General features: G+C 34.7%; 1 protein-coding gene across 3 annotated transcripts in view; it reads left to right on the top strand.

Annotated features, from left to right (window-relative positions):
- Positions 1–26,813, top strand: part of MAP4K5 (mitogen-activated protein kinase kinase kinase kinase 5) — a 109,055-nt gene that overhangs the window by 15,505 nt on the left and 66,737 nt on the right. For all 3 annotated transcript variants that reach the window (XM_049113161.1, XM_049113159.1, XM_049113160.1), the window contains exon 3: positions 11,496–11,553. In XM_049113161.1, the coding sequence (XP_048969118.1) occupies positions 11,496–11,553 (58 nt within the window). The remainder of the gene's footprint in view (positions 1–11,495; positions 11,554–26,813) is intronic.

Below are 26,813 nucleotides of genomic sequence, written 5' to 3'. Positions count from 1 at the left end.
TGACTGAGCCACCCAAGTACCTCAGCTTTTATATATTTTCTCTGAGCAGGGTTAAAATTAGAGTCTAGCCCCTGACTGCTATAGGGATTATAATAAATACTTATTAAATAAATTGATAAATTTAGATACCTGAAATTTGTCACAGTAGGAAGAATATTCTAAATCAGTATTATCTCACAGTCCAAAACTGGTACCACTGGAGAAATTATAGGAAAGTGGATTTTACTTGTCATAAAAAGCCTTTATACAAGTAAAGTTATCCTAAAAATGAATGTATTAGATTGACTAAATTACTGCCTCAAAGTAGAAGAGAATTTTTTAAAGTTTTTATTTAAATTCAGTTTGCCAGCATATGAGAATTGTTTTTTGGAATGAAGTTGAATTGGGTGATTCCCAAAAGTTTCTCCAAACTGGGCTTCTAATAGAACAGAACTCTAACAGAACAGTAGTTTTTGTTTTAGTTTTGTCTATTTTCACTATTCCTTAAATGTGGGTGATTTTTTAGCATTCTATTCTTAACTTTCTTTTCCTTCTTATTCTCCATATTCTTCCTAAGTAATCTCATCTACCTGACTTGGATTTAGTAATGTTGATGATGTCCAAATCTGCCTCCAATCCAGAATATCTCTTGAGCTTCAGGAGCTACCTATTAAGTGGCTTATAGGATATCACCAGGTGGTTTTCCATCGGAACCTAAAATTTAAATATGTTCAAATCCGAACCATTCATCTATGCCCTTTCACTACCTTCCTGTCTCACCACATAAGATTCTTTGTCGTTGTAGTGAATGGGACCGCACTGTCCACTTAGCTGTGCAGTGCAAAACTAGAGGTTATGCTTAGCTTGCTGTTTCTTTGCATTTCCTATTAAATTGCTTACCAGTTTCTAATGGAGACAAGCTTGAACTAGAGTATAACAGAGGAGGTAAAGGAAAGTGAATGGATTTGATTTATATTTTTAAGCCATCAGGATTTGCTGATATATCAGATGTAAAGAATGTGAAGGAAAGAAATGAAGAATGCCTCTGGGTTTGAGTTTAAGCAACTGAATGGATGCAATTAATTTTATTTAGATTGGGAAGATATGGGAATGAATGGGTTTATGGAGCAGGGATAATCAAGTGTCCTGTGTTAGACATTTTTTATATGTGTATTTTTTTATTGGAGTTTGATTTGCCAACATGTAGTATAACACCCAGTATTTATCCCATCAAGTGCCCCCCTCAGTGCCCATCATCCAGTCACCCCACTCCCCCACCCACCTCCCCTTCCACTACCCCTTCCTTGTTTGTTTCCCAGAGTTAGCAGTCTCTCATGTTTTGTTTTCCTCTCTGATTTTTCCCACTCGTTTTCTCTCCTTTCCTCTATAATTCCTTTCACTATTTTTTATATTCCCTGTATGAGTGAAACCATATAATGATTGTCCTTCTCCAATTAACTTGCTTCACTCAGCATAATATCCTCCAGTTCCATCCACGTTGAAGCAAATGGTGGGTATTTGTCGTTTCTAATGGCTGAGTAATATTCCATTGTATACATAAGCCACATCTTCTTTATCCATTCATCTTTCGATGGATACCGAGGCTCCTTCCACAGTTTGGCTACTGTGGACATTGCTGCTATAAACATTGTGATGCAAGTGTCTTGGCTTTTCACTGCATCTGTATCTTTGGGGTAAATCCCCCGCAGTGCAATTGCTGGGTCGTAGGGTAGCTCTATTTTTAATATTTTGAGGAACCTCCACACAGTTTTCCAGAGTGGCTATTCCAGTTCACATTCCCACCAACAGTGCAAGAAGGTTCCCCTTTCTCCACATCCTCTCCAACATTTGTTGTTTCCTATCTTGTTAATTTTTACCATTCTCACTGGTGTGAGGTGGTATCTCATTTTGGTTTTGATTTGTAGTTCCCTGGTGGCAAGTGATACGGAGCTGTGTTAGACATTTTAAGTTTGAGATGCCTGTCAGGTTTCCATAGATTTAGGAATCTGGAGCTGAGTAAGGAGAGATTTGTCCTGGAGAAGGTTATTAAAGCCATAGGATTACATAGAAGAATGTTAGATAAAGAAAAACTGAAATTCTGTCCTCACTCAGAATAGGTAAGAAAAGGGAATAACAAAAAGGCTGAGGCACTATTAAAGGTTTGAAGAGAGAGGAGTAAAATAGTTCTTATAAAGAGTGGAAAATCAAACCTAGTGGAGAAGTTGTAATTTGAAATTTGTGTTGTGATTTCAAAATAAGACCAGTGAACATTATTTTGTAATTTGTTTATAGTAGCATTTAGCTAGCTATTCAATACTGGTATGGAATGAGTGGATAATTGGGTTTATCAAATCAGGATTTTGCCCAGCTAGTGTGATACAGGGGAAAATGGGAAAGAAGTTAAGGATATTTGTAAGAGAGTGACTGTAAATGGAGTGATGGACCATGAAACCCTGAAAGTAAAGAGAATGTGAGGAATTGAGATGTAATTGGTGGCTGTAGGGGAATGCTTTGACAAAAATGGAAGGACTAGGGGCACCTGAGTGGCTCAGTGGTTGAGTGTCTGCCTTTGGCTCAGGTCAAGATCCCGGGGACCTGGGATTGAGTCCTGCATCAGGCTCCCTATGCCTCTGCCTCTCTCTGTGTCTCTGATGAATAAATAAATAAAACCTTAAAAAAAAAAAAGGATTTTCAGTTTCCTAGTGAACTGAAAGGATAGGTCATTATCAGGAAATACAGTGTTTACTCTTTTTTTTTTAAGATTTTATTTATTCATGAGAGACACAGAGAGAGAGAGAGAGGCAGAGACATAGGCAGAGGGAGAAGCAAGCTCCATGCAGGGAGCTCGACGTGGGACTTGACGTGGGACTTGACGTGAGACTCGATGTGGGACTCGATCCCAGGTCTCCAGGATCAGGCCCTGGGCTGAAGGCGGCGCTAAACCGCTGAGCCACCCAGGCTGCCCAGGAAATACAGTGTTTAAAGACAGGATTTAGATAGGAGGTCAAAGAATGAAAAGTGAGGAAGTAGATCTGGAAGATGAAGTCTCTAAGACTTCTCTTGTAGGCAGGAGAAGGGGTGAAGAGAAAGACTGTGAGCAAGGGGCTATAAAATCTGAATGAACAAGGGAGGGTGACCAAGTTAGTAGATGGTAGCTACAGCAGTGGGTGATACAGTCTGTCTTGAGCTTCAGAGGAATCTCATGTCTCATCATTACCTTCTTTACACTCTTAGGTTCCCTTAACATGAGATAATTTTATTTCTTTGAGATGCCCATGTTTTCTGCTATCTGGACACCGTTGCCTGGAATTCTGCCATAGTGATACTATCACTACCACTACCACTATGCTCCTCCCACAACCCCAGAGTCTCTCATCAAGTCTCAGTTTAGGTTTACTTTCTCTTGGAAGCTTTAACTGGGCTCAGAACCCTTCTGTGTTGTCTTATATCACCTTTGAGGACTTTGTCATGCTGTATGGTATTTACTGTTTGCTTCTCTCTCTCTTCAGCTGATGAAAGCCTTAGAAGATAGGAACTTTTTTGTTTCATTAAATCTCCAGTATCAACAACAGAACCTGGCACATAGTCAGTAATATTTGTTCAATGAATAAACCAGTCAAAAACAGTGTTCCATAAAGATTCAGGTATAGAGGTTTTATAGCCTATGACATAATTGACTGTTTACTTTTTTGTGTGCATGAACCAGTACTTTGTATTCTTCAAACCTTACAGATACTGTGTTGCTGCTTTTGTATTGTAGTTCATATTCTTAAATCTGGGTTGCATAACCCTGACCCTGAGAAATTCTCACCCTGCCACTAGAGGTAGCTTGTTAAATACAGAGATGTCTTGATTTTCTATTATGTTAAAGAGTATTGTTGGAGGAAGGGGGCATATGTAAAACTGGTGCCCCCAGTTGGCTTTACAGAAAAGTTTTGTGACCCTAAAAATATGCTAGAAGGAAGCTAATTGGAGATAGGATGAAGGGCCTAATATGAAAAACAATGAAGTTGTGAATAAAGAAAGACTGACCTCACTTACCTTCATGATGACTGTTTTGGTTGCCATAGTTTTTAGATGACTGTCATTAGTTACCAGTTTAATTTTTTGACTTAGTTTTAAGAAGTTCCCTTGTAACTTCATGGCAACAGGAGTGTAATGTTCATTAAATCTTATCTTCCTACTATTTCTTAAAAACTTGTAGGTGTAAAATGTGTAGATACAAGACCTTTCCTTTAATTATTTTTAGTCACCTTAAAAATTTCACAGCACATAAAGAAGCTCATGGTTGAGAAAACTGACAGCTGCATGATATTGTTGAAATAGAAATGGCTTAATCAGGATGATCAGCATCTTTTTTTTTAACCTTTGCACAAGTGGAAATCTAAGGATAACTTTTTTGTTGTTTTAAAGATTTTATTCATTTATTTGAGAGAGGGAGAGCACAAATGGTAGGAAGGGGCAGAGGGAGAGAGAGACAAGCAGACTCCACACTGAGCAGGGAGTCCGACACAGGGCTTGATCCCAGGACTCAGATCATGACCTGAGCCGAAGCAGATGCTTCACTGACTGAGCCACCCAGGCATCCCTAAGGGTAACTTTTTACTGTAAGTTTAAAAATTCAGCACCCATTGGATAGTTAGAGTCAAAAGACTGCTCTAGAAATGTAATTGGTTAAAGGGAAATGCTTTAGCAATGAGAATAGAAACTTAATTTAACTGAAAAGGCTCTTTAATGGATTTTATTGTGACATTGATCCTGTTTATTATTTATCTTTTCTAACCTATTAATTTCAATTCCTATTCAATAAGAGTTAAATAAGACATAAGCTGGGCACCTGGGTGGCTCAGTCAGTTATGATCTTAGAGTTCTGGGATGGAGTCTTGTGCCAGGCTCTAGGCTCAGTGTGGAGTCTGCTTCTCCCTCTCCCCCTGCCCCCTGCTTTGCTTGTGTATGTGCATTGTCTCTCTTTCTCTCTCTCAAATAAATAAAATCTTTAAACAAAAATAAGAGATGAGTTATAGTAACATTTTATTAGAGTTCTGGGTGTTTAGTATACTTTAAGTCTGAATAGTAAATACTGATAACCTACTAAAATAACTGGAATCAAGTATTTTTGGATCCTTTTTGTAGAGAGGTGCTGTGGTACTTCCATTAGTTCCTTTTAACATAATGCAGGATCTTCAAATTCTGTGTGTTAAAAACAAAAATGCTTGAGAATATCAGACCAAACTTGTTGGAGGGAATAGTTAGGGTTCAAAAGCCAGTATTAAGTATGACTCTTCTGGATTATAGTGTGAAATTATATGTTAAATCTCTGAAAGATCTCTTTAGTAAATTGAATCTGTAAAGTCTCTGTTTAGATCTTTTTTTTCTGAAAGCCTCTTTTGCCTTTTATTATAAAAGAGCCTGGTACTGCTTTCTGTTTTTAAAATCCAGCTGGAAAATTACAGAGTACGAAAATTTGCCCATCGGTTCTTCATTTGGAGAGAACAGAAGTATGTCTTCAAAATGGAGACTGACATTTAAGTATCCTCTCAGTGGGAGTTTTAGCTTACATTATTTTCTTTACTTTTTACTTCTGTTACTAAATATATTTTGGCTTCTGCCTGGTATAGCTGAATGTTAAAATATCATCTTTATTTTATATGGTTCTGTAATTGTTGTTCATATCCTCCAATTAGCTGTTTCTTTCTGAACCCCTCAGAATCTCTAAAAAACAAGAAACAAACAAAAAACCCCAAAGTGTCCTTGGCCCTGTGTCTTTATTTTGGTTCTACTAAATTCAAACAACGTATTTGTGTTGAAAATTGACTCCAGAGTGTGAAAATATTTGTATATTAAAAAAAATAGTTTTATATATATTCCTTTAGAAATAATCAGTAGACTTAATTTTTAGTACAGTTTTAGATTTACAGAATAATTGAGCAGATAGTATGTAGAGTTACATTCATCTACTCCTATCCACCCATGTACCCACAATTTCCCCTTTTATTAACATCTTGCATCAGTGTAGTACATTTATCACAATTATTGAACCAATATTGATATAGTATTACTATAGTCCATACTTTACATTAAGATTCATTTGTTGTACGGGTTTTGACAGGTACATAATGATGTTTATTTCATCACTACAGTTTCACCACCCTAAAAACCCCCTATGCTTTATGTATTCATCACTCTTCACCCAAACCCTTGGCAATAGTTGTTCTTTGTACTGTTTGTAATAGAGTTTTACCACTTCCAGAATGTCATGTAGTTGGAATCATATGGTATTAGACTGGCGTCTTTCTCTTAGTGCAGTATGCATTTAAAGTTCTTATCTTTTCATGGCTTGATGGCTCATTTTTCTTAATCACTAAATAATAGTCCACTGTATGGAAGGAAGTACCACAATTTGTTTATCATTACCTATTGAAAGACATCTTGATTGTTTCTAGTTTTGGTGATTATGAATAATGCCTACTATAAACATTCTTGTATAAGTTTTTGTGTGGACATAAGTTTTTAACTTAATTGGGTGGATCATATGGTAAGACTATGCAGAGACTTAGACTCTAAGCTAAGTAAGCTTAGACTAAGTAAGACTAAGCTAAGCAGCTTTGTAAGAAACTCTCAAACTGTCAGTATGTTCTTAAGAATCATCCTAATTGGGGTGTCTGGGTGGCTCAGTCAGTTGAGCCATTAACTCTTTGAGTCAGGTCATGATCTCAGTGTTGTGAGATCTGCTTGGGATTCTCTCTCTCTCTCTCTGCCTCTCTTCCCCACTTAATCTCTTTCTCTTTCTCTCTAAAATAAGTAAATTTTTTAAAAAAGAATCAACCTAATTAAAAATCTGGAAGGATATATTCTAAACAATTTACAGTACTTACTCAGGGGGATGAAATGGGGGAGAGGGACTGTCATTTTATAATATTTGAATCTTTTAGAACAAAATATTTTGTAATGATTTTTTACAAATAAAATTTTTCTCTAAAATTCTTAATTTTAATGCACAGTAATAAAAATTGTAAGTGAAGGGCATCTGGGTGGCTTGGTTGGCTAAAGTGTCCGACTCTTGGTTTCAGCTCAGGTCATGATTTCATGGGTCATAAGATTGAGCCCACATCAGGTTCCATGCTCAGCTGAGAGTCTGCTTGAAGGTTCTCTCCTTCTGCCCCTCCACGCACTGGTTCATACCCTCTCTTACTTCTTCTGTCTCAAATAAGTAAATCCTTAAAAAAATTGAAACCAAATTAACATGAATAAACAAAGACTGTTTAAAGCAGTATATTATTAGTGTCATAGCACTTCCTAGTTGTGGAGAATTTTAATATTCTTATTTTTTAAGTAAAGAGAACAAATACCTTACTACAATCATAATTGTCCAACAAATTTATAGAGCATCTACCTGTGGCATAGTTCTTCATAGAATCCTGCCTATAGCTAAAAAGAGAACACACTTCATGCAGCCTTGAGATGTCAAGCAAAACTTCCTGGAGTCCATAATATCTAAATTTCATTCTGAAGGAGAAATCTGAAATAACTAGGCTAATTTGGAGGGGAGAAAGGCAGGGGAAGGAGAAGGTACCAGAATGAGGACAGTGCTTTCAAACTAGAGACCAAGACATTTGCTTCTGGTTAATCGGATTTAAAAACCAGAATTAATTGTTTCATACTCTCAGAGAAGCATATTAGATTTTTTTTCATGCTGTTGGTACTCATTTGATAATCTGTAATTGGGAAGTATGGGCTCATATTTTCTTTTGGTTTCTAGTGACTAGCAGAGTGTATTGCCCTAACACCTGTTTTGCTTTGAAAACTGAAGTAATGGATACCCTGAAGTTATTTTGTTGCTGGAGATGTGTCAGCATCTATCACTGTCAAAAGAGTTAAATACTGCATTCTTTACCTGAATTTTAGAACCTTGAATGGTTCAACTGTCACTGTTTGTGAGTGTACATACATGTTACTTGTGGCATCTATGTCTCTTACACTTAAATCTTTCTTCCCAGTATATAAACTTCTACTATATATCCACAGGTGCTTTTTGTTTTCTATGGGATTCCAGGGATATTTTAAAAATTATTGTTTAGAGAAATACAGAAAGAGGGAAAAACCAGGAAATGTATCAACATGTAGGGATGAAAATGAATTATGTTGGCTAGATTATACTGCAGGAGCCTTAAAAGAAGAATAAGTTGAATCTTGTCAGCTGATATTTTTCCCAATCCTATAAGATAGATTTTAAACATTTTGGAAGGCTACTGATTTTTATTTGGTAACTTTTTCCAGATTATTTAAATAATAATATTTTCCTTGGATCAAATTCAACTCTCAAATTTAAGATCTTAAATATGTAAGAGTTCACAACCTCTTACATTGAAAATCACCATAGGAAATAATTTAATGTAAAATATGATTAGTACATTATTTTCAACAGAAGTCATCCCTCAAGTTTATTAGATATTATGAAATTAATACTTTTCTCTGGTATCAGTTGCATTTTAAAAAGGAAAACAGAATTCTCATCTATTGAAAGGAGCGGTGAAACCTTGACAACAGAATATAGTTACTGGGTTCTAACTCCTTCTCTTTCCCCTGGCCAGTAAAATAGCCTAGAGCCAGTCCCCTAACTTGACTGAGCTAAGTCTTTGTGTTTAAATAAACAGAATTAAGTAATGAATGTAAGAGTTCCTTCAAACTATAAAGCAATTATAAATATAATTTACATCATTATTATGGAATTTGTCTTCTAATACACATTTTATAACCCACTGAACAAGATTCCCAAGAGGTCAGTTATTACTACTTATAACTTCTGGCCATGTTTTCTGTACCAGAATCTCACTGGCATGTGAAATGTTGAGTAGTGGACAGCCTAAATTTGTGTGCACATAATTTTCTATAACCCATGGAAGAACTGAGATACTGAAAGATCTTAGGAATTGGGACAAGACCTAAAGCTAATAGACAATTCTCTTCTCTAAGGGCAAGAAAGAGGAGAGGGTAGTTGTGTGAGGCTTTTGGCTGACCTGTTCCTGTGTCTCTAAATATGTTTGCATTGGGTGAGGGATAATTATATGGGGGGAGTTAAAATGTCTGTTTTCTCTTCCCAGACCCCTCCTTACCCTAATTTACTATAATAGATGAGAAAAATGTGAACTTATCACAACATAGCATATTTGAGACTTCTGTAGAAAATCATTTTTTTCTTCTTCCTGTTTTGACTTTCCTTCTGTATCCCTCTCCCCTATTCTTTTCTTCACCTTCTATATGTCATTTCTAAAAGTATTCTTTGAAGGCTGTTTTCCCTACCTTCTTGGTCATCCTTCTATTCTTTTCCCTTTTTTCCTCTTTCCTCTTGTAACATTACTTATTTAATCCAGCAAATTGGTGTGATTTTACTTTTCTGTTTTATCATATGTTATATTTTATGCCAAGTATGAAAGTTTACATTTGAATCTAATATAGTAAATGAAATACATTGTTATTAAATTTCATTCCACATATGGAATGCCACTGAATGCAGTGAAAATGAGCACTCATAGTAGCAGTGACAACATAACAGTACAGTGCTTTTAGACTGTTTTGGTAGTATGTATTGATGGCCTTAAATGTTTATATGCATGCCCTTAGACCTAGTTAATTTCAAACCCTAGAATCCATTTGAAAGAAATAATCTTAAATAATGAAAAGACTGTATGTAACATTCTTAATCTCTAACAATAAGGGAGAATAATTATATGGACTATTCTGTAGCCATTTAAAATTATATATAACATGGAGAAGGTACATAATTTTAAAAACAATTAAAAATTGGACCTACAAGAGAACTGAGCAAATGTAGATTTCATATCCAAGGTTGATGAGAGTATAAATTCACATAGTTTTGTTGAAGGGCACTATGGCAATACATCCACTTAAAATCCACATACCTTTGACTTAACAATTATACTTGTAGGTTGCCTTACTGATAAATTCTGATATGTGCCAAAATATTTGCAGTTATAATCATTGCAGCACTAATTATAAAAAGTCTCTCCACGGGTGCCTGGGTGATGCACTTTAAGTGATCAACTCTTGGTTTCTGCTTAGGTTGTGATCTCATGGATCATGGGTTCCAGCCCCACCTTGCATTCCCAGCTCGGGGGAGTTTGCTTTAAGATTCTCTCCCTCTGTCCCTTCCTCTACTTGTGTGTGTGTGCACATGCTCTCTCAAATAAATCTTTTTAAAAAAAAAAAAACAGTCTGTCCATGATTTTTGATTAAGTAGTGAATAGTTTTTTCTAGAAATTTATCTGTAGGAAATAAGGCTGTGGATAGAAATAAAGCTAAGATATATTTATCCCTCTGTTTATTACTACAGAATAATTTAAAACCCTCCTTCTTCAACAATGCCAGATTAGTGAAATACAATCTATCTCCCATTAATAGAAAATTGTGCAGCATTATAGATTACATTGTGGAAGAGTATGATGGCATCATCTTCTACAGTATACATATCTACACAGGGCAAAAAGGGAAACACATGCTCTATTAACTTTTTTCCTCTGGGTAGTAAAATACAGATAATGTGTTTTTCTAAATTTTTCCTTAATTATCTATTATTTATAAAATAATAATATATAAATTTTATATTTTTAAAAAGATTTTATTTATTTATTCATGAGAGACACAGAGAGAGAAAGAAGCAGAGACACAGGCAGAGGGAGAAGCAGTCTCCATGCAAGGAGCCCGATGAGGGACTTAATCCTGGGATTCCAGGATCATGTCTTGGGCCAAAGGCGGCGCTAAACCTCTGGTCTGCCGGCGCTAAACCACCCGGGCTGCCCTAAAATTTATTTTTTATTAAACCATGAGTATTTTTTTAAGATTATTTATTTATTCATGAGAAACACAGAGAGAGAGGCAGAGACATAGGCAGAGGAAGAAGCAGTCTCCTGTGGGGAGTCTGATACAAGACTTGATCCTAGAACCCAAGGATCATGACCTGAGCCAAAGGCAGACACTCAGTCACTGAGCCACCCAGGTGCCGCTCCATGAGTATTTTTTTAATTAAGGACAATATTAATTCTAAGGGCACCTGGCTGGCTCAAGGTTAAACATCTGTCTTTGGCTCAGGTCATGATCTCAGGGTCCTGGCATTGAGCCCCAGTTAAGGCTCCCTGCTAGATAGGGAGCCCTCTCCCTCTGCCCCTCCCTCTGCTTGTGCTCCCTCACTTTTTCTCTTTCAAATAAATAAAATCTTTAAAAATATATTAATTCTAGTATAGAGAAAACACTTAGTGGAAGTATAACAAAAATTGTAAATAATAGCTATTTTTGAGTGGCAGAACTAAAGGTAACTGTGTGTATATGTATCTTTTCTATATTTTTCTTTAATGAGAAAATGAATATATTCATTTTGTTGGAAATAAAGGGTTTGCTTTTTAGTTCTGTTCAAAGCATGGTTAATAAGCAACTAATTAACTTAGTGCCAAATAAGTTTTATATAATTAACAAACTTAAAAACATTTTTATTTTCATTTTAGGCTAGAAATATTCATACAGGAGAGTTGGCTGCAGTAAAAATTATCAAATTGGAGCCTGGTATGTATTAAAACTCTCAAGATAATTTTTGAATACTTTTCTTGTGTAGTTCATAAATATAGGACTTAACAAGCACATTCCATATTTTTGTCCTTATTTCCCTTCTTCCAAAAAGAAGTCTTTGTTGTCAGGGCAGTAGAATATCCAATATGGTTATAATTAAGTTCCATTGGAGGTTGTTAGTTAGAGATGAGTTTGGTGTGATAGTTTTGTTGCTAAATAAAACTTGAAATGTGCATGTTCGGAAATTGGAAGACTTAAAGTTACTTAAGTAATTTTCCTTTAAGGTTGCAGTGAAATATTTGAACTTCAATTTTAGCTTTTATGAATATTTAATTAGGAAAGTATTTATGGATGGGGCAAGATATTTGAGAATATTTGAGATAATGGTATTTTATATGCTTGCTATAACTTAGCTGGTTGATTTAAATTTAATAACTCTGGTCTTAGCCTAATGCTTTTTTTTTTTTCCTTGACACTTCTGTGTATCAGAAAGCTGTTTTAAAATAGCCGGCTCAGTCAGTAGTAGAGCACACAACTCTTGATCCTCAGGGTTGTGAGTTTGAGCCTCCTGTTGGGCATAGAGATTACTTTAAAAAAAAACAAAAACAAAAACAAAACAAAACCATACTGAGTAATTTGCTTTGGGTAAAACCTGTAACAATTTTGTTGTTTTGGTAACCTGAAAGATTCTGAGAGCAATAGTAGCTTTTTTCCTCCAGTTTTTTTATTGTGGTAAAATACATATAACAGAAAATTTACCATCAAAACCATTTTTAAGCATACAGTTCAGTGGTACAAAATACATTGATAATGTTGTGCTAACATCACCACCATCTATCTTCAGGACACTGTCTTAAAAACTTAAACTTTATACCCATTATATAGTAACTCCCATTCCAGTCTATTTTTTAGTCCCTAGCAACCACCATTTAATTTTTTGTCTCTGATTTTCACTATTCTGGGTATCTCATTTAAGTGAAAGCATACAGTATTTGTCTTTTTGTGACTGGCTTGCTTATTTCACTTAGCATAATGTCCCGTCCTCAAGGCTCATCCAGTTGTCACATACATCTGAATTTCTTAACTTTTCAAGACTAAATAACATTGCGTTGAATGCATAGATCACATTTTACTTATCCGTTCATATGTTGATGGACACTTGGGTTGCTTTCACATTTTTGCTATTGTGAATAATATTGCTATATGAGCATGAGCACATAAATATTTCTTCCAAACCTTTTATTCTTTTGAGTAATTGCTAGAGGTAATTTGATTTTTTTGATTTTTTTTATTTTTTTTTAATTTTTTTTGGTAATTTGATTTTTAAGTTTTTGAGAGACCACCGTACTGTTTTCTGCATTGGCTGTACAATTTTGCATTCCTACCAGCAGTATTCAAGTGTTCAATTTCTTTACATTTGTACAAATACTAGTTATTTTTATGTTTTGTTTTGTTTTAGCAACCATCCTAATGGATATGAGGGGGGTATCTCATTGTAGCTTTTGTTTACATTTCCGTAGTGATTAGTGATGTTGAGCATCTTTTTATGTGCTTATTTGTATATTGTTTATGGAGAAATGTTTATTTAATTTCTTTGCCAAGTTTTTATTTGGGTTGTTTGTTTCTTGTTGAGTTTTTGAAGTTCTTTGTATAATCTGGATATTAATCCCATATCAGATATATGATTTGCAAATATTTTTTCCGTTCCATGGGCTTTTTACTGTGTTGATACTGTCTTTTGATGCATAAAATTTTTAAATTTTCATGAAGTCCAGCTTGCCTATTTTTTCTTTTGTTACCTGTGCCTTTGGTATCATACCCAAGAAATCATTGCCAAATCTAGTGTCAGTAGGCTTTGCTTTACTGTGAGAGTTTTATAGTTTCAGGTCTTAAAAAGTCTATGATCATCTTGAGTTAATTTTTGTATATGGTGTTGAGTGAGGGTCCAGCTTTGTTTTTTTGTTTGTAGATATCTATTTTCCCAGCACCGCTTGTTGAAAAGATTGTCCTTCCTCCATGGAATAGTCTTAGCAGCCTTGTCGGAAATCTTTTTGGTTGAAGATCAAAAAACCTTTGACCATATGTGCAGGGCTTACTTCTGGATTCTCTCTTTTACTCTGTTGGTCCAGATGTCTGTTTTTATGCTAGTATCACGCTACTTTGAGTAACGTAGCTTTGTAGTAAGTTTTTAAATCAGAAAATGTGAATCATCAAATTCTGATCTTCTTTTTCAGAATTGTTTTTGCTATCCAGGGTCTCTTGAGATATCACATAAATTTCAGGATTGGTTTTTCCTATTTCTGCAAAAAAATGTTATTGGGATAAGGAATAGTAATTTTTGACCAGGTAGATGAATATTTGGTGATTTATTCATTTGCTGCTTCATAAACTTAGACATGTAGAATAATTGTGTGACTAATTATGCCAAACAATTTCTTAATTTGAGCATTTAAAATATTTTTGCATTTCAGATATAATATTTCATCATTATGTGTATGATTCATTAGATATTACTGAGGGTAGCATATGCTGTAACACTTTAAAAATAAGCTTCCATATAAGACACAATATCCTTTTCTCCCCTGGGTATTCGAAATTGTTATAATACTCTCTTAGAGTTCTCTTATTAAGTTCTATCTAGTAAGTATAGAATGATCTCCAATGATGTCACTAACACAAATAGAAGAGAGCATAACACAACTATGCAAGCATTTGCCTCTTTTGGAGGAGTCACTTGAGCAAATATTCAAGTTATGTTCAAGGTATGGTTATAGTCCAGATAATGAATGGGTTGAGTTCTCAGAGGAAACAAAGATGTTTATCCCTTCTCTGCCCTCAGTGAGTGAACTGGACTTGTTTTAGCATAGTTTCACTTATTTAGGATGAAGATATATGGCTTTTGACTATAGTTCATATGATGAATTAATAAATATATTTTTAAAAATCTTACTATACCAACTTTTTAATAAGTCATAAAAGAGAAACTTATCATATGATATTATTTAAGGGTTAGTGGTTGGACCATTAATTAAGGGTTAGTGGTTGGACCATTAATTAAGACAGTTTGAAAGCTTTGAATTTTTTTGTGCTTTGTTGACCTTATGTCAGAGTTCATTCATATGTAAGATTGACAAATGATTAAATTCTCCCCCTAAAAAGAATAATATAGAAGTTCAATAAATGCTTGATAATGTGATTTTAATATTTGATCATTTTTACATTGTTATTTGCCTGTACATTTTGCCCAGTTCTACCAAGTTATCTTTTATTACCAATTTTTAGATGCTATTTGCACTTTGAGAATAATGACTCTTCACTAGTGTCTCTTCAAAATTTTTGCAAGTGGCTTTTTCTCTAGTGATACTTTTCTGTGTGAAAGTTATTTCTTTCCTCTTAGATGAGTTTAGGTTTTCCTTTCACTATTCTGCTTTTCCTCAGTAGGCTTTTTCTAATAGACAATTCTAAAACTATTTAACTGTAATTTTTTCTAGTCTTCTTTATTTTCTTCCAGCATTTATATATTCACTCCATCAGGAGCAATTTTGTTCTACAGGGTGAAGGAGAGCTCTAAGTTTATTCTTTTTCAGGTAGCTAGACAGTTTCCCAGAGTTGTTTGCACAGACTTGTGTCTTTTATTCACAGGTTCAAAATGCCTCGATTGTCGTAAACTAAATTTCCATGTATCCATGGGTTTTGTTTTCTGTTCAACTGATTGCCTTTCCTTCCTATCTCTTCTTTAGTACCATTCTGTTTTGTTTTGTTTTAAGATTATTTATTCATGAGACAGAGAGAGAGAGAGGCGCAAAGACATAGACAGAGGGAGAAGCAGGCTCCCCTCCTGGAGCCTGATGTAGGACTCGATGCTAGGATCCCAGGATCATGACCTGAGCCAAAGGCAGATGCTCAGCCACTGAGCCACCCATGTGCCCCTGTGCTATCCTGTTTTTGATGACTCTAACTTTTCATTGCATTTTATAATCTTCACTGTTTTTATTTTTCAGTTATTTCCTTTCTGTTTTCATAATATTTTTTCAGGGGAACTTTAAAATCATTTTTGTCGAAGAGAAAAAAGTTTGTTGAGATTAATTTAGAAGATATGTAATTTTAGGAGTAGAAATTCAGGTCTTCGAACAAAGTGTATTATAGCTTGCCAAATAATTCATCTTTATGATATTTTTTGCTGTTAACAAGTGGCATATTCCCCCTTAAACTTTATAGTTGGTTACTGTTGATAATTATGTAAGTCACTGATTTTTTTGGACTTGTTTTCTCTCTGGCAGATAGCTTCTCATACATGGCATTTCATAGATAGCTTTTCATGCCCTTTTGCCTTTAATTTGACTTTATCAAACATTGATTTTGCCAACCCTCCTTCTTATTTATATTTGTGTGGCATATAGCAAATAGAGCTGCTATACTTGGGCTTGTCATTTTACTTTAATCTTTTCTTGTCATTGGTTTTTAAATGTTTCTCCTAATCATACTTGAGTTTTATTTTATAACCCAATCTGATTCTTTCTCCTTTTAGTAGATGAGTCTATTACTGTATCATTGTTTAGTGAGATGTTTGATCCTTTGTTATGTTTTTTTGTTTTTAATAATGAAGCTTTTCAAAAATTATGCCTGAGGTTTCTCTTATCTTTATTGCTGAAAATTTGAAAGGTACACAGTCTACTTTTAACAGGGGATGGCTTACAAGACTTTGATTAACGTGACTAAGTGTATGTTTATTAACTTAAGAAATGAAAGTCATTGACTTTTAGGTTTAAAGATGTTGAGTTTTACATATTTGTATCTTTCTGCCTCTTCATCCCCAATTTTCAGACATTGGTTAGTTTATTTGGAGATTTTTGCCTGAGAATTTTTTTATTATACTGGGGCATTGAGTGTATGTTAGTCTTCATATCTTTTAATAATTATAATATACTAATTATTTGGGCTTAGTTTTATACTTAAGTGGATTCAGTGCTCACTGTTGGTCTTTTCAGGCCATGTCCCTGCCATTCTGACTGGCTTATTTTATATTAGCTATTAATAGAATGATCATATCACATACATTTTCCTGTACGTATTAGCAGTAGTATAATTTGAATCCACAAATTGTTTACCCCAAACTTGCTCCTCTCTCAGCTTTCCCCATTTTGATAAGCAGCTAGCCAAGCCAAAAATCTAGGCATTGTCCTTGGTATTGCTCTCTTATTTGTATTCCATAGTCAGTCTGTTAGCAGGTTACTTCAACTTTACCTCTAAAATATATCTTGCATCTGTCTACTTCTCTTTATTGCTTTCTCTACCCTCCTGGTCTCCCTGTTGCCTCTCCCACACCTCCCATCTTCTACCATCTAGCTGCTACAAAGCCACCAGACTGATCTTTTTAAGATACAAATCTCATAGTGACTCCTGCTTCAAACCTCCCTGAGGCTTTCAAATTCACTTAGAATAATATTCACATTTTTAACAATCCTTATAAAATCTTCTACATGATTTGCTTTGTCTGCTTCTCTGAACTTATTGTGTAACTTTTTCTTTTTTCTACTCTGCTTTCATTTTCTTTTTATTTAAACAGCCCAAGATTAAAACAGCCCATCGCTCTACCTGAAGTACTGGTTTTCATATCTGTTGAACAGGTCATTTACATCTCAGCTTAAAAGTCATGTCCTCAGAGAGACCCATTTCTAACTACCTAATTTAAAGTAACCACTCAAGCCCTTGTTATTTTAGTTCTCTGAAATAAAATTTATATGTTTATGTATGTATATGTATTTATATAATAAATATAAATGAATATATAGTGTTCTCTCTTGACTTAAATTTTAGCACCTGAAACAGTATATAATACAGCACAGTAGACACTCAGATAGTCTTTGTACAAATGAATATTATAAATGTCTGCTTTTTGGTCTTTGAATAAGAATGACCAGTTGACTAGATAAAGTACTATTTGTATCATGCATTCTTCCACCCTCAAAAATCTCTAGACATTTTCTCCATGTATAGTGTTTGGGAAAACTGTAAGGCTGTCTTGGCATTTTTCCTCTGCAGGTCTTGCTGCTTCTGCCTGTTTGCAGCACTAATACTACTTATCTTCTATAAGCTCTGATGTTCAGAAAATATTTATTATATCTTCAGATTCCAATTCATGGTTAATAGTAATTGTAATTTTAGTAAATTTAGTAAATAACAACAAAAAGTTTTTCTTATACTATACATATACTTTTCATTTTAATAGTTTCATTGATTTTCATCATCTGTGCTTTAGAATTTGAGTTGATCTAGTTATGACAAGGATTTTATTCATTTCATTCATTTTATTCCAATATTTATTCATTTTATTCATTGGGTTTTATTGTTTTATTTGTGGATTCTTTCTTTTGTATTTTGCCACTTTAAAAAAAAATGTTTTTCTGTTGACCAAAATTTTTATCTTTTTTTAAAAAAGATTTTATTTATTCATGAGAGACACAGAAAGAGAGAGATAGAGAGAGAGAGAGAGAGAGAGAGAGAGGCAGAGACACAGGCAGAGGGAGAAGCAGGCTCCATGCAGGGAGCCTGATGCGGAACTCGATCCCGTGTCTTCAGGCTCACACCCTGGGCTGAAGGCGGCGTAAACCGCTGAGCCACCTGGGCTGCCCTTTTTTTTTTAAAAGCATTTTCAGTAAAGCTAAAGTAGATGGTGTTTTTCACATTTTTGGAAAGACTTAAGGGAATGATTAGGTAAAAATATGTCAGGCTAGTGAATTTTCCCAACATTCAGTTCAGATACTTCAAGTAATTCTGGAGACAGCTGTATTTCAGAAATGAATTCTTAACTGTACTCAGTAGCTTTTAAAAAAAATTGCAGTAAAGCCAGTATAATACAGAAGTGCTTCCTTGTATTGATTTAACAGATGAGCTGCTTTAGAATTATATTTAGACCTGAAAAGATAATTATTTGCCAGTATGACTTAGAAAAAGCCTTGTGTCGGGTAAAACATAAACAAGACTTTTGTTCTTTAACTAAATGTTATGTCAGCTGTAAACTTAATAATACTTTTCACCCCAGTTAAAAATAGATTATTGAGGTTTATACTAATTGTACAGTCTTGAATTTTATTACAGATCTGCCTCACAATTTAATCTTGTAATATTTAAAATTTCACTGAAACAGATTGCTTTTGCAACTCTTTCTAATATTCATAAAAATTCTAAGTGAAACATAGAGTTAAAAGTAAATTAGCACAGGGAATTGGCTTTTTAATTAGCCCAAAAACAGTAGAAAAAGAAAATGTCAGCATTCCTTCCTTTGTCTCCATATTTTTGTTGCCCTCGTATACACAGACAAATGATTATTTTTAAGAATGATTAAATCATTTCTATATCTTATTTTTATAGTAGATACTTAATATTCATACTATCTTACAAATGGTGACATTCAAATGAAGTTTGGCTTACTAGTGATAAGTATTGAAAATAAACGATACTAATGATACCATTTTGAATTTTAGTTTCATTTTCCACTCTTTGGTCAGACATAAGGACTGCCCTAAGAAAGCAGGCAGATACGATGATGCATGTCACCATGTTTTCCTGTCTGTGTCTGAATTGCAGTCTTCCCTCTAACTCATTTTACAGATGCTCATTTTGCTCAACAAGTCTGTAGCTAAGTGGCAGCCAACAGCCAGAACAGAGGCAAGATTCCTGGGAAAGCTGATACCAGAATCCTTTTTTCCCTCTCCTCATTTTCTTCTCCCATTATTACCTCTCTTTTCTGGTGAAACTAAAGGGTAGTATTTTAAAGTTATGCACATGATAGTTTGTTAAAAACTGTGAACAACTCAGTAGCAAAAAGAATCCCAAACTGTTTGATTTAAAATGGGCAAAATCTCTGAATAGACATTTTTCCAAAGAAGACATAGATAGCCAACAGATGTATGAAAGGATGTTCAGCATCTCTCATCATCAGAGAAATGCAAATCAAACCTACAATAAGATATTACCTCACACCTGTTAGAATGACTCTTATCAAAAAGGCAAGAAGTAAGTGTTAGTGAAGGAACCCTTGTGCACTGTTGGTGGAAATTAAATTGGTACTATGGAAGACAGTGTGGAGGTTCCTCAGAAAGTTAAAAATAGTAACTATCCTATAATACAGCAATTGCACTTCCGAGTATTCGTCTGAAGAAAATGAAAACACTAACTCAAAAAGATCTATGCACCCCCATGCTCATTACAGCAATTTTTACAATGGCCAAGATATATATGAAGTGTCTGTCCATGGATAAATGGATAAAGATGTGTATAGATGTAAAAAAAAATGAATGCAGTCCTGTCATTTGTGGCAGCATGGATAGATTTAGAGGATATTATCCTATGTGAAACAAGTCAGACAGAAAAAGACAAATGCCACATGATTTCACTTATGTTTGGACTCTAAATAAAAACAAAAACCAAGCTCATAGATACAGAGAACAAATTGGTGGTTGTCAGAGGAGGTTGGGTGGGGGTAAGTGAAATAGGTGAAAGGATTCAAAAAGTACAAAATTCCAGGTATAAAATAAGTCATAGGGATATAATGTTTAGCACAGTGACTATAGTTAATAATACTGTATTGCATATGTGAAGGTTAGTAAGATAGTACAGTCTTAAAAGTTCTCATCACAAGAAAAAAAATGTTGTAATTACTAACAAGCATTAAGTAGACTTATTGTGGTAATCATTTTACAATATATACAAATATCAAATCATTATGTTATACATCTGAAACTAATATAATGTATGTCAGTTATACCTCAGTTAAAAACAAAATAAAACTGTGAGCCTTGCTTATGTGGATACAATTTAAATAAAATCATTATCCAGGGTGATTAATGCAGTAAGCTTTTGTTTGTTTGTGTGCTTGTTTTTTAAAATGCTGAACTGAAAATGTTCATGAAATAATTCAGCATTTTTGGGCAGCCCGGATGGCTCAGTGGTTTAGCGCCGCCTTCAGCCCAGGGCCTGATCCTGGAGACCCAGAATCGAGTCCCACGTCAGGCTCAGAATGGAGCCTGCTTCTCCCTCTGCCTGTGTTTCTGCCTCTCTCTCTCTCTCATAAATAAATAAAATCTTAAATTAAAAAAAAAAATTCAGCATTTTTAGGTAAAATAACAAGTTAAATGTACTTCATTAATTGAGACGCTATTTAAAATGAATAGGAATCTGTATCTTTGAATGGATGCTTAAAACTTTTCTCCATTGATTCTTTTTTATTTATTTATTTGAGAGAGAGAGTACATGCACCATGTGCAGGTGGCGGGGAGGGGCAGAGGGAGAAGGAGACCCCCCACCAAGCAGGAAGCTGGACTGACAGGACATGGGGCTGGATTCCAGGACCTGGAGATCATGACCTCAGCCAAAAGCAGATAACTTAACCGATTGAGCCACCCAGGCACCCCTCAGTTTTGTTTTATAATACTTCATCTTGTTTGCTAGAAGTATAAGCAGGAGAAAGTAAATTTTTAAAAAATCAAATGTATATAAAGATTTAAACGACCATTAGTTTACCTTGTTCTTGAAGAAATCCCAAAGTAAGAGCTTTGGCCAAATAGGACAAATATCAGCTATTCTCATTAAGTGGTATGTTCTTTTTTAGTATTTAACTTCTATTTTAAAATCTAAGAATTTTGATTTTTCAAAATAATCTGTGAAATTAAGTATTAATATTACTTAAGTAAAATAAGTATCCTTTCTTCACTATTTGGGAAGTTCAAGTATGAATTGGTGGAATAGTTAAGTTGAGGTTACAAATGCCCATCAGTAGTATTATTTTTATTGAGTTTAAATAATACAAAAAACTAATAAAGGCTAAATAGACATTTTCTGCCAATTTACAGGTAAAAATCACTTTGTCATACTAGGGTACTTGGTTTCAGTTAGATCCCAATTTGCTTTTTGAATACAAGATAACATGAAGATGCTTTTTGTAACTATATAATTTGAAAGGTGAACTTCAGTGTCTGGTTCTAAGTTAGTGAATTTAAAACAGATAGGGATTTTCGCTGTAGATGAGTCTTCAGAATCTAAGATAGGCATCCCAAAGAAAATATTTTGTTAGAAATAACTGTTCTGTTTACATTCTCTGTTCATTTTGCTCAGTGGAAAAAACTCATATTTCCTTATTACTAACAAAGAAAGCAAGAAGAAAATTATCTGATAATATTTAGCATTGAATTAATTGGTTTTCTGGAAATGATACTGTTAATGTATTAGCTATATAGTAAAATCAGTTTTCTTTGATATCTGTCTTTAGCATTGATTTCATTTCATAAACTTCAGAAATGTATTTAGTACTTACTAGTGTAAAAAAAAGCTTTTTCATTGCTAAGTGTTACAAATACTAATTAAAGGGCTACTTTTTGCATTGTAATTTTACTGTAAATGATACCAAAATTTTTAGGTTACTGGATTTTTATTTTTAAAACATGTATTTGAAAACAGTAATTTTAAAAACTTCAATATCCAACAGTAGTGAAATGGTTTAATAAATTAGGCTATATTCACATAATTTTAAATTATTTTTATTATGATAAAGTATGTATTATTAAGCTTTACCATCTTAACCATTTTTAAGCTTATAGTTTAGTTTTGTTAAGTATATTTACAGTGTCGTGAAATACATCTCTGGAACTTTTCCATCTTGTAGAACTGAAAGTCCATATCTGTTAAATAATTCCCTTGCTTCCTTTCCCTCAGTCCCTGGTTAACCACCACCTACTTTCTATATTTATAAATTTGATTGCTTTAGATACTTCCTATAATTTGTCCTTTTGTGAGTGACTTTTTTCACTCAGCATAATATCCTCAAGGTTCATCCATATTGTAATTAGTGTGTAACAGGATTTCCTTCCCTTTTTAATGGATGTGCGGTATTTCACTGTATGTATAAACTACATTGATTTCTCTCTTTACATCTGTTGATGGACATTTGGGTTGCTTCCATCTCTCCACTATCATGAATAGTGCTGCTATGAACGTGGGCATGCAAATATCTCTGATACTTGCTTTCAATTTTTTTGGATATATACCTAGATGTAGGATTAGTAGATGATACGGTAGTAAATTTTTAATTTTTTGAGGAACTGCCATACTGTATCCACAATGATGTACCATTCTGTAGTACCACCAACAGTGCAGAAGAGTTTCAATTTCTCCATGTCCCTACTAACACTTTTTATTCTGTTGTTTTTTTTTTTTTTTGATAATAGCTTTCCTAATGAGTATGAGGTGATAGCAATATGTTGTGGTTTTGATTTGCATTTCTCAGACGGTTAGTGATGTTGAACATCTTTTCATAAGCTTGTTGACCATTTGCATATCCTTTGGGGAAATACCTTTTCAAGTCTTTTGCTCATGTTTTTTTCTTTTTTTTAAAGAAACTTTATTTATTTTTATTTAGTCACACAGAGAGAGAGAGAGAGGGGCAGAGACACAGGCAGAGGGAGAAGCAGGCCCCATGCACCGGGAGCCCGACGTGGGATTCGATCCCAGGTCTCCAGGATCGCGCCCTGGGCCAAAGGCAGGCGCCAAACCGCTGCGCCACCCAGGGATCCCCCTTTTGCTCATGTTTTAATTGGTTTTAATTTTTTGTTGTTGTTGAATTGTAGGAATTTTTTATATGTTTTGGATATTAACCACTTATCAGATATATAGTTTGCACATACTTTCTCCCATTCCACAGGTTGTCTTTTCACTCTGTTGATCGTGCTCTTTGATGAAAAAAATTTTTAAGTTTGACATAATCCCATTTATCTGTTTTTGCCTTTGTTGGCTTGTGTTTTGGCTCTGTATATAAGAAATCATTTTCAATCCAATGTTATAAAGTTTTTCTCTAAGAGTTTTATGAGTCTTACATTTAGATCTTTAGTTTATTTTGAGTTCATCTTTGTACCTACATAGAGTAAGGGTCTATCTCCATTCTTTTGTATGAAGATACTCAATTTTCCCAACATTGTTTGTTAAAATGACTCTTTTCCTTGTTGAATGGTCTTGGCACCCTTGTCAAAGATCATTTGATCATAATTGTAGGGGTTTATTTTTGGGCTCTCTGTACTGTTGATCTGAATGTCATTATAGAAGTAGCATGCTATTTTTATTACTGTGACTTTGTATTGTGTTTTGAAATCTGGAAGTGTGATTCTTCTAATTCTGTTCTTTTTCAAAATTATTTGGGGTTCTTTGAGGTTCCAAATGAATTTTAGGATGTTTTTTTCTGTTTCTCCCAAGAAGATGTTATTGGGATTTTGATACAAATTGTGATGAATCTGTAGATTGCTTTGGGTATTTTATTGATATCTTAACAGTAGTAAATTATCTTATTCCTGAGCATGAGATATCTTTCTGTTTGTGTCATCTTACTATCTTTTAGCATTGGTTTGTAGTTTTCAGTGTACTTATACCTCCCTTGTTATGCTCATTCCTAAGTGTATTATTCTTTTTGATGCAACTGTAAGTGGAATTGTTTTCTTAATCTCCTTTTCTGATTATTCATTATTAGTATATAGAAGCACAACTAATTTTTTGTGTTGATTTTGTATTTTACAACTTTGCTGAATTTGTTTATTCTAAAAGTTTTTTTGTGGACTCTTTAGCTTTCTACACATAAGATCATATTATCTGCAAACATAATTTTACTTCCTCCTTCCTAATTTGGATACCTTTTAAATGATTCTTAATGACACATACAATTTACAGACTGGGTTGTGAAATTGTACATTAGGAGTCCAGTTTGTATATATGGTGGGAGAAACCTTATACTTTATAGGACTGGAAGAAAACTTCAAAATGTGAATGGGGAGTGTCTCTGGATACTGGATTTATGGGTGATCTCTATTTTGTTCTTTATATTTTTTTCACATTGGCTGATTGTTATAAAAATATTAAGGTTATACAATAAGAAATAAAATAAGTTTTATTTAGTTTTAAAAAAGTAATTTCCATTATTGATGCCCATATAGAACTAGACATGTGTCTGATAGTTTTCTATGAATTTGTTAATGGAGGATTAAAGTAGGGAATACGAACAATACTTATACTAGAAATACTTTTAGTAGATAGAAGAAGCATAAACCAGTTGATATTTGGTGAGATAACAATTGGAAAATTTGTTTTCACTTTTTGTGGAAATATTAAAATATGCTAAACTTTCTGAAATTTCATTTGGTATATATTAAGGAATATTTTGCTGGTATTAGTCAAGATTATAGCCCTCTCCTCAAACATTGTCACATGAAAAGAACAGAATTTTAGGGGTTTGAGAGAGAGAATAAGTTTGGAGCTCTGGAGTCAGATCTGCCACTTAATAACTACATAAATTCAGGCAGGTTACTAGGAATTACAGAGTGGTTCAGTTGAGGGAAGGAGGGTATATAAAAATCATTTGTGGAACTTTTTTTTTAAGATTTTATTTATTTATTCATGAGAGACATAGAGGCAGAGACACAGGCAGAGGGAGAAGCAGGTTCCATGCAGGGAGTCTGATGTGGGACTCAATCCCAGGACTCCAGGATCACCCCCTGGGCCGAAAGCAGGTACTAAACCACTGAGCCACCCAGGCTGCCCCCCATTTGTGGAACTTTTGAAAAAACACAAACATTCCGACCTTCCAAAAGCTCCACCTTCAGAATATATCCAGACTCTTAATTTTCCCGCTTTCTTTGCTGACATCCTGATCTAAGCCACTCCAACTCTAGCTTGAGTTGTATCAATGATCACTCTGCTTTAGACCTTAAGATATCACTCCCCCAACTTTTTCCCTCCCCACTCACCCCCATGCACTGTGTTGAAGCTGTTCTCAACACAGAAACCAGAGCAATACTTCTGAAACTAAGATACTATACTATATTACTCAGAAATCTCAAAGGCTTGCTATCTTGCTTGGATTAAAATCCAAGGTCCTTATGATGATGGCTGAAAAGCCATTTCTTTTTTTTTTTTTTTAATTTTATTTATTCATGAAAGACACACAGAGAGGCAGAGACATAAGCAGAGGGAGCAGTCTCCCTGCAGGGAGTCTGATGCAGGACTCGATCCCAGGACCCTGGAATCATGACCTGAGCTAAAGGCAGATGCTCAACCACTGAGCCACCCAGGCATCCCGGTTTTTTTGTTTGTTTGTTTTTAGATTTTATTTATTTGAGAGAGAGCACACATGTGCACTCTAGGAGGGGTAGAGGGGCAGGGAGAGAGAGAATCTCAAGCAGACTCCTACCTGAGCAGGAAGCCCGACTCAGGGCTTGATCTCACGACCCTGAGATCATGACCTGAGTTGAAGTCAAGAGTCAGATGCTTAACTGACTGAGCCATCCAGGCACTCCCCCCTTTATATTTTAAGTAGACTCCATGCCCCATGTGGACTTGAACTCATGACCCTGAGATCAAGACCTCAACTAGAATTAACAGATGCTTAACTAACTAAGCCACCCAGGAATCCCAGAAAAGGCCATTTCTGATCTGGCCTTCTAATTCCTGGCTCATCTCATCTTCTACCATTCTTCTGGTTCACTTTAGAAACACTGGGCTTCTCTCTGTTTTCCAATGTGCCAGACACACTCCTTTAAGCTTTTATATTTGCTGTTCTTTATGCCTAGAATGCTATTCTCTTAGGGATCCAGTTGACCTACTCCCTCACTACATTCATCTGTTTCCTCAAACATCATCTTATCATAAAGGCCTTTCTGACCCTTTAGTCTGTGTAAAACAGCACTTAATTCCATCATTCTCTGTTCCCAAGCCCTGGTTAACTTTTCCTCCAGCACTTACAGTATTTGACATATATATTCACTTGTTTTACTTTTTGACACCCACCCAGAGAGCTAGTGTTTTGTCTGGTTTTGTTTGTTTGTTTTTTCACTCATAGGTTCCCAGTGCTTGACAGCATCAGTGCTTGCCTCACTTTATAGTGCTAGTATTATAACTTTCATACCAAAACCAAAGACAGTACAAAAAAGAACTACAGACCAGTGGCTCTCATAAACATATATGTAAAAACTCTCCACAAGATATTAGAAGATCAGATCTTAAGGACATTTTGAAGAGGCTATCTAGGCACTTGCCAAGGACTTAGTAGTAGCAGGTATGTTCTGTGTTTGTTGGTCCAATGTAACTTCAGGACTTTGGCTTTCCTTTTCTTGAGTAGATGTTACAATAGTAGTTTCTAAATTTTCTAATCATGTTTAGGGTTGTTTTTTGCTTCAAGCATAAAACAAAGAGCATAGACAGTGAGATTTTCCTATAGTAAATGA

The sequence above is a fragment of the Canis lupus genome, chromosome 8 (genome assembly GCF_003254725.2).
Source record: "Canis lupus dingo isolate Sandy chromosome 8, ASM325472v2, whole genome shotgun sequence".
NCBI classification, from domain to species: domain Eukaryota; kingdom Metazoa; phylum Chordata; class Mammalia; order Carnivora; family Canidae; genus Canis; species Canis lupus.
This window is presented reverse-complemented; position numbering and strand designations above follow the sequence as displayed.